The 11,802-nt window shown below is 35.9% G+C and overlaps 1 protein-coding gene across 17 annotated transcripts in view; it reads left to right on the top strand.

The window, feature by feature from the left end:
• The window catches only part of kif1b (kinesin family member 1B), an 86,764-nt gene that overhangs the window by 3,831 nt on the left and 71,131 nt on the right, over positions 1–11,802 (top strand). For all 17 annotated transcript variants that reach the window (XR_001633321.1, XM_016478342.1, XM_016478344.1 and 14 more), the window contains exon 2: positions 932–1,076. Coding sequence is in view for 16 of the 17 variants with exons in the window: in XM_016478342.1 (XP_016333828.1) it covers positions 971–1,076 (106 nt within the window). In the remaining variant the exon portion in view is untranslated. The remainder of the gene's footprint in view (positions 1–931; positions 1,077–11,802) is intronic.

The following is an 11,802-nucleotide window of genomic DNA, read 5'->3' on the forward strand; positions in this document are numbered from 1 at the left end:
GTAAGTACGTTTTCATTTAAAGGATTTGCCACTGATGATTCAAACGCGAGTTTTGGGCAGTGTAGAGTAGCACTTGTTGTTTGTCATTTCTCCGATCACAAATGCAGACAGGGTTTTATGTTTACGCGGCGCGATGCAACGTGTAAAAAGACAGTATAAGTCATTATAATCAGTAATTATGTCCCCACTGGATGCAACAAATGCCTCGTTTGTAATGGGTTTTCATGTTTTTTGTTTTGTCGCTCCGGCCGGGACACGACATCAACAGTATGGTGAGGGGCGTAACATTTCCGTCACACGCTTGAGGTATTCGGCCAATCACAATGCACTGGATAGCTGGCCAATCACAGCACACCTCGCTTTTTCAGACCGATAAGATTTGTAAAAATCGACGCGTTTCAAAAAGGCGGGGCATAGAGGAGAAACAATAATGTACAGTATGTGGAAAATAATGTTTTTTTTTACTTTAAACTGCATAAACACATTTCATTACACCAAATACACAAAATAATGTTCTTTTTAGCAGCATCATATGACCCCTTTAAAGGGTTAAAGTCATTGAAGTCTCAATGGCTAATATACTTTTATCAGCTATAAATTGTAACAATTTAAAATAATTATTAAAATGTAATATCCAGTAATTATAAGCGAATCGAAAAGTCATGAAATATCATTGGTTGAAAGCTGTGGGAACCCTGTATCATCTTTTTCTTTTATGTTTATTTTTGGCATGCTGTAATTTAAGAAAATCTTCTCAAATGCCACATAACCTCTAGCGTCATTGCATAAATGATGTTATGGTGCATTCAGATCTTTCTTGTTTACTCAGTGGAATCTGATGAGATATTTCTGGATAACTTCAGTCAAATGTGTTCTTGTACCTTTAGCCTAATAGCTGTGGCACTGAAAAACATTCTGTTTCTTTTTGTAGGAGAACATTCTGTGGGTTTAAATCACAACAGCTTCAACCATGTCTGGTGCCTCCGTGAAAGTGGCTGTCAGAGTGCGGCCCTTCAACTCAAGAGAGACCAGCAAAGAATCAAAATGCATAATACAGATGCAAGGGAACTCCACTAGTAAGTATATACTTGTCTCCATGACTCTTATACTTTGTTTGATTTGCAAGCTTCTTATATTTGGTCACGTGTCTCCAGACAAGGTGGCTCTAGTTTATGCTTTTGGCTTTAGGATATGAGATGCTCAGAGGGAAATAGTGTTGTAAATTTATTGGATATCTGCACCATGAGTGACCGAAAGGAAGAATTGAAGTGGAATTGATATTCTGTTTGAAACTAAAAGGAAAGAAGAGCCTCTCTGTGTGAAATCCCCTTCTTTTAGAAACATGAGAGAGAATTTCTGCCTGAGGGACAGGCAGAAATTCTCTTCACACAACTTTAGTGTGTTGAGCTGCAGAGTATGAAGATACTGTGTGTCTTCAGCTCAGGTCTCTTGTTCTTCAGTTCTGCATTAGTTTAGTGGTAGAGGAAGGGAGAGCCAGTGAAAGGAATTTCACTGAGTTGATGTTATCGCCCGTATTTTGGGTGTTATCATTATTGCAGCCTAATGAAGAAGAACATGTGACCACACATCAAAAAATCATGAAACCTTTGAATCAAATAGTTGAAGTTCTGTCCTAAGAGTTTTAGGCTACATATCATTATGATGATAACATTTGACACTTTTGTTGGAAATAAATGCATAAATGAATCGGTTCCCTGAGTGTAGGCCTAACTCTGCATAGTGTATCAGATGTTTTTTGGACAGCATATGGGTTGTTAATGTCCATTTGCCAGCGGTGAGTCATCGTGATTCATTGCGCTTTTCTAAATAAGGTAACTTTAGCTGGCTGAGCATAGAAATGGTGGTGTGCTAATTTTTAAGATGCATTAGGAAAGAATCTGGACCTATGTATCCTTTTAAGTTGGAATGACAGCATGTTAATGATAAACTTCATGTCTAGGGGTTTTAAATCTAAGGAAAGATGTAAATTAATTAAATGTAAGAGTTGGAGCTTATGTTTGGTTTTAATGAAATTTGGTTTTAATTAAAGCTGGGTATCAATGCACATTTCCTGATTCGTTTCATTTCACAAGCTTTTATTTTTGTTCTGATTTTGATGAGATACTTCTAACATACTCTGCTGTTTGGAATTTGGAAAGATTTTTTAAAATGTCTTTGTAAGGAGTGTTTTATGCTCAACAAGGCTGCATTTGATCAAAAATGCAGTAAAAACTAGGGATGCACGATATTGGATTTTTGCCGATATCCGATATGCCGATGTTTTTGAACTCATTTTGGCCGATAGCCGATGTCGATACTAGTAGGGCTGGGTATCGTTCAAAATTTTTCGATATCGATACCGATACCTTGACTTCAATACCGGTTCCCGAACGATACTTTTTTCGATACCAATTTTATGAAATCAATTTTAACAAGATTACATTATCTAAAAAAAAACCTTTGGTTTTATTTTTCAGCTTGTTGATGTTTATACAAACTCAAAGACTCATCTCCTGAGCCACTGCACAAAGGAACAAAATGTAACCAACACAATAAATCAGTGCAAAATAGTTTTAATAAAGCTCAAATAGTCTTCAGTTTACACATCTGTTAGGCTACATTTACACTAGTTAGTGTTCGTTTTAAAACGCATAGCTCAGACAGAATCATGATTTCTATTTATTTTCCACTGATTTACTGATGAGCATTAGCAGCTTCCAGCGCTGTCTGCTCCAGGTCGCCAGTAGCAAACAATGGAGCGCGCTCTGCTGGACAAACTAAGTACTTACACCATTTCAAGCATTTTATCTGCATTATATGTTCTGTAAAAAAAAATGTTCATATCGGCAGCATATCGGCGGCATATTCGCCGATACAAATATATCGGCGACAGGCTCATATCGGCCGATAATATCGGCAAAACGATATATTGGTCAGGCTCTAGTCGATACCAATATATTTCCTTTTGTTTGGAAACAACACCAAGTCTGTCCTGTGCAGAAATTATAAACACATGATTTTTAATTTTGGTTAGTCTTTAACAAAAACTTATTTGTTAGAATTAAATAAACTTATGTAATAATGAAGTTCTTTAATAATGTCAGTACATTGATAGCCTTGAAAATAATTATAAATCAACTAGGCCTATGTACATCAAGCACTGCATTTTTTATTTTATTTTTTTCAGAAAGATGCAGTGGTAACCTAAGATTTAACAGTTGTAGATGGTCTAGCAAAGAGCAAAAGAGTTGTAAAAATTCAGAAAATCTTTTAGAGCTCATAATTCATAAAAAAAACATTACACATTAATGAATAAATCTGCATATATACAATTATTTAATTTACAAGTGTCATGTTTGTGATTTTTTTTTTATTTGATGCATGTGCACTGTAAGCTATAGCTTCTGACCTTTAAATCAAAACACACTCATGATTTTATGTCATTGATACTGCTTTATTCAGAAACACAAGTTTCTTAGCAATATGTGTATTTTACTTTCATTTTGTTACAAGTAGGCCAACAGCACCCCCCTATGTAAATACAGCGCCTTACCAGACGGGCATTAGGACCCGGGGGAGACCGCACTGCTGACGTGATCTAATCGCTAGCATACCCTGAGCACGTGTGAGTTAATCCTCTTATCGGCAAGACATATCGGCATAATTTTTCACATCGGGCCGATGCCGATATAACAGCACCCCCCTATGTAAATACAACGCCTTACCAGACGGGCATTAGGACCTGGGGGAGACTGCAATGCTGACGTGATCTAATCGCTAGCATACCCTGATTACGTGTGAGTTAATCCTCTTATCGGCAAGACATATCGGCATAATTTTTCACATCGGGCCGATGCCGATATTTGCATTTTAAGCCATTATCGGCCGATTCCGATATTTTAAACAATATATTAGTATTCTTCTTTGTAGTTTTCATAGTATTCTTAAGTAGTCTTAAAGGGGTCATATGATGTTGCTAAAAATAACATTATTTTGTGTATTTGGTGTAATGAAATGTGTTTATGCGGTTTAAGGTTAAAAAAACACATTAATTTCCACATACTGTACATTATTGTTTCTCCTCTATGCCCCGCCTTTCTGAAACACGTCAATTTTTACAAATCTCATCGGTCTGAAAAGCAAGGTGTGGGGAGTCTATGGGATTGACTCCCTTTTGCAGCCAGCCTCTAGCGGCCAGTTGACGAATTACAGTTTAAGTCACTTCCTTGTTGGCTTCACGAGAGAGAGCGGGAGGTTGCCGCTTGAGTAAAATGTAACTTCACAGTATGGAAGTGTGACTTTTAATGTATTCTATTGTATGTAATTGATATATGAAGAGACTGAATGTATAGGTAGCCATTTCTCATTATTACTTTATGTGCTGCAAAATGTCTGTTTCTAGAGGAATATGTGGGTGTTTGTTTGAGTGTTGAGTTTAAATATGGTGTTTTGAAGTTGAATACTGTCATTCATTTTTGTTTTTTTTGAAGAGAAGAGATATTAAGCATTAGGTCGTATGGAGATTAAACCTGTAAAACCCTTTCTCTCTCAGATCTCTCCTGAGATATTTCACAGAGTCTTCGCTTCTTGCCTCATCCACAATGCACTGAATCTACTGATATTGTGACCTTTTCTTTTATGAAGGAAAACTGTTGAGGGAATGGAAACTCATCTCTCTTTCCATCTTCAGTAATGGTGTCGTGAACAAATATCAGCAAGGATTATTGAGTGGGGAGAATTTGAAACCTCTCTGATAGTAGATTCTGATCTGATAGTAGACAGATTCATTAAAGGGGTCATATGATGCGATTTCAAGTTTTCCTTTCTCTTTGGAGTGTTACAAGCTGTTCGTGAATAGATAAGATCCCTGAAGTTGCAAAGACTAAAGTCTCAAAACCAAAGAGATATTCTTTATCAAAGTTAAGACTCTGCCACACCCCCCTAAAACGACTCATTCTAACACGCCCCCACATATCTAGGTCACTATGTGGGAATATTTGCATAATGCGCCCAAATGTTCATGCAAAGAAAGAAGGCGTGGTTTCAGTAACCGCAGTTAGTGTTGAAGCAGCCATGTCAGGGAGACGCTGTGTGTTTCTAGGTGAAAGCAAAAGTTTAAAAAAGCATCATATGACCCCTTTAAAGGGATAAGATACAAAAAAATGAAAATTCTGTAATTTACTCGCCCTCATGTAGTTATTTTTTCTGTCGAACACTTAAGAAATTTGAAGAAATGTCTCAGTGTCTTTTTTTATTGGGCTTTAATATTGTTTGGTTCCCACCATACTTCAAAATATTTTCTTTCCTGTTCCACAGAAGAAATTCATACCGGTGTGGAACAATATGAGGCTGAGTAAATGATGGCAGATTTTTCATTTTTAGATGGAGGATGCCTTTAATTTTAACAAAAGCAGTTTTAAAGGTGTTATGAACTGAGAAAACAAAATCCCCCTGATCTGTTGACATATAAGAGGCTATTGTACAGTACTATTAAAACATCCTGTAAGTTTCAGAACGCAAAACTTTCTTGTTAGTCTAAAAACAGCATATATTGAAGCCAGTCTGCCAAAACAACAGCTTGTGGAATGTACAACTCTATAATGTAATAGTGTGGATAAGCACCGCCTCCGCAGAAGAAGATCGACGCCTGTTTCTACATTGCTGCCTGTTTAGCTTCGCCCACCGATTCATGCATGAAGTGTAAATAGCGAGAAGGGCTAACGCAGGTCTACGCAGAAACCAATCGATAAAGATGGCTCCGAAGACAACAAGATGCTGTGTAGTGCCAAGTTGTGGAAAAACAGTTTTTGAATTGCCTTCCTTCTGATCCTAACATTAGGAAAGAGTGGATTAACTTTATTTTTAATGAAGTTCCAGTCCGCGTCAGTAAGGGATGGGCGATATGGGCTTAAAAATATATCACGATATTTCTGGTATTTATTACGTTAACGATATCAATGGCGATAATTCAGAGAATCCTGTTTCTTTAGAGAAAAGTATTATCTTTCCTATTTTTACCCAAAATAGGGTGTTGTGATCATTAATGAGTACACACGTAATGTAAAGACTGTTTAATTCATACTGGAAGCCGGACGGCGCTCTTGCACAGAAAGTCCACATATCCATAGCAGAAGTAATACTACTGACGATGCTCCAGGAAGGTATCCAGTTATCGCTGAATAAAACGCACAACGGAGATATAGACATTTTAACTGATGAAACTTGAGGAAAATAAACATACGATTGCACAAAATATAAGCTTTATCTGTGTTCTTCAATCTTGGGTATTTTTATAAGGAAAGTATATTTATAATGCAATGTTAATCGACATGGCCTTTATCACTGTATATAATACTATCATTCTGTAATATGAAACCACGTCTGGTCACAAAAAGAAGTATTTCAAACACTCGACTATGTTAAGTTAATTTGGAGAAAAAGCATGTCAATAAATGATATCTTTGTTGGACAACAGGTTTGTAAACAGGCTCATACGCATGCAAAACTGTATCGCACACATGCTACTGTAGTACATTTATTCAGACCGATTTTTTTGTGCACTGTACAGCCCTAAACAAACCAGTTACAGATTGTAAAAGGAGCTCGAGCTCCTCATTTAGCAGTATAGGCTACTCCTCCTCAATTTCATTTTCTCAATTTCAACTTGGTCCTTTGTTAATGAATTCGCTGTAAAATGAAGTGAACAAACAAGGCACAATTCGACACAGGATTTTTAGAAAGATCGAAACTAAAAGATGATGTATGCGACTATATTGGATCCAATAGTAATGTCGCAACACACAAATATGAGTAACTGTTTTTATTACGTGATCACTATTGCTTTGTCAATTAAACAGATCGTTTGATGAGTATTTATGCGTTTTTGCCCTAAATCACTGCAGCGTCCATCTGTGAAGGACATAGGCTGTCAAACATACACAACTATTATCTAATCATAGCAGATTACTTCAGAGTCTACAATCCGCCACGCCTTATTCAAACAGAGCGTTCTGATGAGGGGGGTTAAAAACAGGACAGAAAATAGCCTTTTACCTCTAAATTATGTTTTTTGATGTAAAAATCTTGATAAAATTATAAGTGGACATCAGAGAGCAGTACAAAATTAAAAAAAAAAACAAAGGCAGTTCATGAACCCTTTAATGTGCCATGCATGTCCAGTGTGCATATATTGTCTGTATAAAGGTGCAGTTACATTTACCACTGCTCAGTGAATTTTTATTGGTAAAATCAACACCATCAAGGCACTTCAGTAGGTATCCACACAATTTGTAATGTGAGTGTGAAAGATCTCTTCATACAGAATTCGTAACGGGTTCAAGTTGGCCAATTCACCCTGCTGACCTACGGAAAGCTCCTTGGTTTGAAAGTGACTTCTTTTGAGAGCTGTGCTTCATGTGTCACTACATCTTTTTACATGCACAATTTCACTGGAATGTGACCGCACCTTATATGTTTTCAAGTATGGCTCTTCTAGTCATATATATGTAATTGTTTTACTGTTTTGAGTTAAAAGAATCTCCCTTAGAAGTCTGTACAGTTTTAAAAAGTAGACCGTACAAAATCATTCAATATAAAACATTTTGGGGTTAAATTTGCACCAAAATTTATACTGTTACTGTGATATAAAAGGACTCGTATACGATTTTGTTCATACAGCCCACTCTTTATCATCAGCATTAGATTTTGACAAGTAACATCTCACACCATTTGACAGAGCAGCTCAACCATCTTGTTGAAGAGAGGTGTGCTGATGCTTTTTAAAGCTTGGGATTTCCCAGGCTGATGATAAAACGAGCAAATAAATCCGATAGACCAACAATGAAATGGGGCCCAAGCAGACACTAGAATATCATAGAGGCTGGAGGATGGGATCATTTGACTGGTAAGTAACGCTCTAACAACCAAATAGAAGACCTTAGCAACAGCATAGCAACAGTTCTAACTACATATGGGATTGCTGTTAGTATATAAAATGGTCTCTCTAGTCTGTAGCTAATGGTACTCTGACCTCTAATTTTAGACTGTTTCAGCTCTGCTGTGCATGTAGATGGAGTCATCCTGACCACAGACCCTTGGGGACCGCCAGTGCAGACGTGGGAGGGGAAGAGTTGTCTGTAAAAGCTTTGCACACTGAAATTGAGAGACAGAAAGCTTTTATTGATTGATTGAGAGAGAGAGATAGAGGTGATAGGAATTCATAGATTGCTATGGTTCTTCTGACTCTGGGAAGGTCATCTTGCTGTTGGGCTTTAAGTGCAGACAGAAACGATTGATCTGATTACGGATGTAATCCTGTGAGCGTGCCTGAGGTCACCACACTCCTCTGTTAATCCCAGTGACCCTTGCAGGTGCAAAATGTCACTTCTCACCATGTAGACAGCTACACCTGTCACTAAATTTGGTAGATAAAGAAACAGAGTGATTCTAATGAAATTTTCTATTCAAGATGATCTACTTTCATTTTATTTTAAGATATTGTCATAAAATATTCATTGATAGTCTTTCCAGACATTTCTGATTTCTTCTGCCATTCTTTTTGGTGTCTTTGCGTGTAGCTTTTTGTTTATAGCACATTTCTAGCTGCTCTTTTAAAGTTTGCATGTCTTATCTTAGTTCTAGAGAACTTGGTTGGCAAACTTGATTTATGTGTGGATGTACTTTAAGGATTTATATCATCCAAGTATAGTGCTGCTAATGAATGTGGAATTATGTAAGGTCTGTCACCATTATTACATAATTGCCCCGGCCCTCTCAACCCTTCTTATAGTCATGATTTGATATAATCATTTTATATTTCCAGTCTGGTGTATTAGTGTGGTATGTGAACTCTCCAAATGTACTTGGAAATGTGAAAAAGGTGCAAAGCATCATAGCCGCGTGAATGTGGATTGTGAATGTATAGCATTCAGGTTTCTATTTTTATATTGGCATAATCTAAAATATTGTTAGCCTTTCACTGTTAAATGAGTGAAAGTAAAAGATGAAAATGTATTTTTGCAGGATATTCTAATATACTACTAGTATTAGTACTAATTACAACAACAACAACAACAACAACAACAACAACAACAACAACAACAACAACAACAACAACAACAACAAACCATACATCAATGGAAAGCTTATTTATTCGGCTTTCATATGATGTATAAATCTTTTGAAAAATTGACACTTAAGACTGGTTTTGTGGTCCAGGGTCACATATTATTTGGTCTCTATAGTTCTATATTATTATTATTGGCTGGAGTGTTGTTGTAAACATTTTATTAATATTTCAAATGTTTTATTTATGCTAATCTGCCGTTATGTCATGATCGTGACTGCTCTAATCTAAGGTTGTTTTTTGTTGTTGTAATGATTAAGTAGTTTCATCCAGGAATGTGGCTTCAGGTTTTCTTCTCTTTGTACTTGACAGTTCTTCTTTTTCTGTATTGTCTCATTTCTGCCCTTCTTGTCAGCTGTTTCCCATTTAGCTTCCATTTTTGGTACCTCACGCTGTGTGATGCTTGCAACAGAGAAAAGGTTAGATGTTGAACAGCTGTTGCAAACCATCACTGCTACACCTCAATCTTTTACCAGCCGTCAAGTAGCTGGCTGATGTCTTATTACATTTGTCTTCTTTATCACTCACCATCTGTAACTCTTAAACACCGGCTGTATATCAAGACATAGTGAGGTGTCTTGCTGTTTGCTTCTTATCAGGGCAGCTGTCTGTACAAAGAATTAAAAGTGAACACCTGAGAGAAAAAAAAATAAAAAACTGGATAAAAATGTTTTTGACATGAAAGACGTCATGATAACAACTTTTTGTTGTGCGATATATTACCCCAGAAATAATTGCGATAAGCGATATTATTGTCACTTTAAAGCCCATTTTATGCCACTGAATATATAATCATAATGTAACAGCATAATAATGCAAGAAGGCCTACACACTTCCAAATGACAACAAACTTTTAATTCTTAAGAATATTTAGATCATGGAAATTATCAAAATATTAGATACCTTAAAAAAACCCTGAATAAATAAGTAAATAAATAAATTACAAAAAGTGCAAAGTAACAAGTAAAAGAAAAAAAAATACACAAAAAAATTATGGAGATTTTTTCCATCTACAGATTTTCCCCTGACCTTCTATTCTCTGTAAATTAAGGGTGCACACTATTGCTGAAAAACACAATCACTACTTAGCAGTCAGATATCTGTATGCACAAAGGCACAGATCCCTAAACAAGGCCATATCTGCAGATGAAACTTTGTTTGTAAAAGCACTTTTTAATTTTGAACTAGCACCAACTACACCATGTTATGTACGAGAAGCTGCAAGAGACACTGGTGCAAGTGGAATGTAAAAAACACGGTGACATTAATTTTTAAGTAAATATAATGGGCGATATATTGCGTCACCAAAAATGATTGAGGTCATGTACATATATTGCGCGATAAGTTCATATATTGATTATTGCGACAAGCCTATGTGATATGTACATTTGCGATATTTCGATAATTTCGATATTTCGATATATTTTTACCATAAAGTTTTAAATAAATTGTTATATATTTTTTGCTGTTTGCTTAAATAGCCCCATGGGAAACTACAGATATCGCATGCAGTGTCATATCGTATGGGTTTCAAGTCTTTTAGGTGCCAGCTACTGCATCTATGAATAAATACCCAGTTTTGGTCTGATAGCAATTAATATTAAAATAAAAATATGTGCAGTATATTGTGTGATAAGTACTTCGTTTTTTATTCCATTATAACTTTTTTCAACGTATTATACTTGGCTGTGTATTATTTGAATTTATTTTTTAATTATTCAATATTTAATTATTTATAATAAATTAATTATTTGTTATTTACTCTTATTTTATTCGACTTTTCAATTATGTAAGTCTTATTTATTTTTATTTAATAAAAATAAGAAATGTAGTTTATTGTATTTGTTACTTTTTTAAACTAAACTTAATTTAGTTTAATCATATGTTTATTATTTGTTTATTTTCTTACACTGGTTTTTTCTAAACTTTTCTGTGGACCCCCAGCTCTCCCTTGCATCTCACTTGGGGGTCAGGACCCCTGTTTGAAAACTCCTGTCATGCTTGACATGAGCAAATAATAATTGCATGTGTATTTTCTTGATGAGAAATATGAAACTGCATGAGTAAAAATTATATAGCGTATTAAAGTATAAATATTAAAAAATATGACATGCCAAACTACAGAACACCACGGACACTGCTTGAAATGTCATGTCAGCTGCCCAAATACTATGATATATGAATATAGTAAAAATTCTGTTCTATAGTAAATGACAAAGAACCATGATGTTATCATCTGATAGCAGCACTGTTCCATCAAACAGTACAGTTTTGTAACCGAGATCTGTAAGTGCACCATTCAAAAGAATGTACAGGTTCAAGTGATTGCATCCCACAGGTTAGTGTATTCATGAGCTCAATCCTTGCAACTTCTATCTGGCCATTATCCATTGTGATTAGGAATTCATGAGTATAATAAATTACTTAAAGGGGTCCTATTATGCTCTTTTACAAAGTCTTGATTTTGTTTTGGGGGTGTACTAGAACAGGCTCTCATACTAGGTTGTTCGAAAAACACATTATTTTTCACATATTTTACATTATTACAACACCTCTCTCCCCAGTCTGGCATGAACGGCTCGAATAGTTCCTGTATCAAATGAAGGCCCGCCTTCTGAAATACAAAATGTGCTGTGATTGGTTAGTTGGGCCAGTGTGTGTTGTGATTGGTTAGCTGG

This window comes from Sinocyclocheilus anshuiensis, unplaced genomic scaffold, assembly GCF_001515605.1.
Source record: "Sinocyclocheilus anshuiensis isolate Anshui unplaced genomic scaffold, SAMN03320099.WGS_v1.1 scaffold2090, whole genome shotgun sequence".
NCBI classification, from domain to species: Eukaryota; Metazoa; Chordata; class Actinopteri; order Cypriniformes; family Cyprinidae; genus Sinocyclocheilus; species Sinocyclocheilus anshuiensis.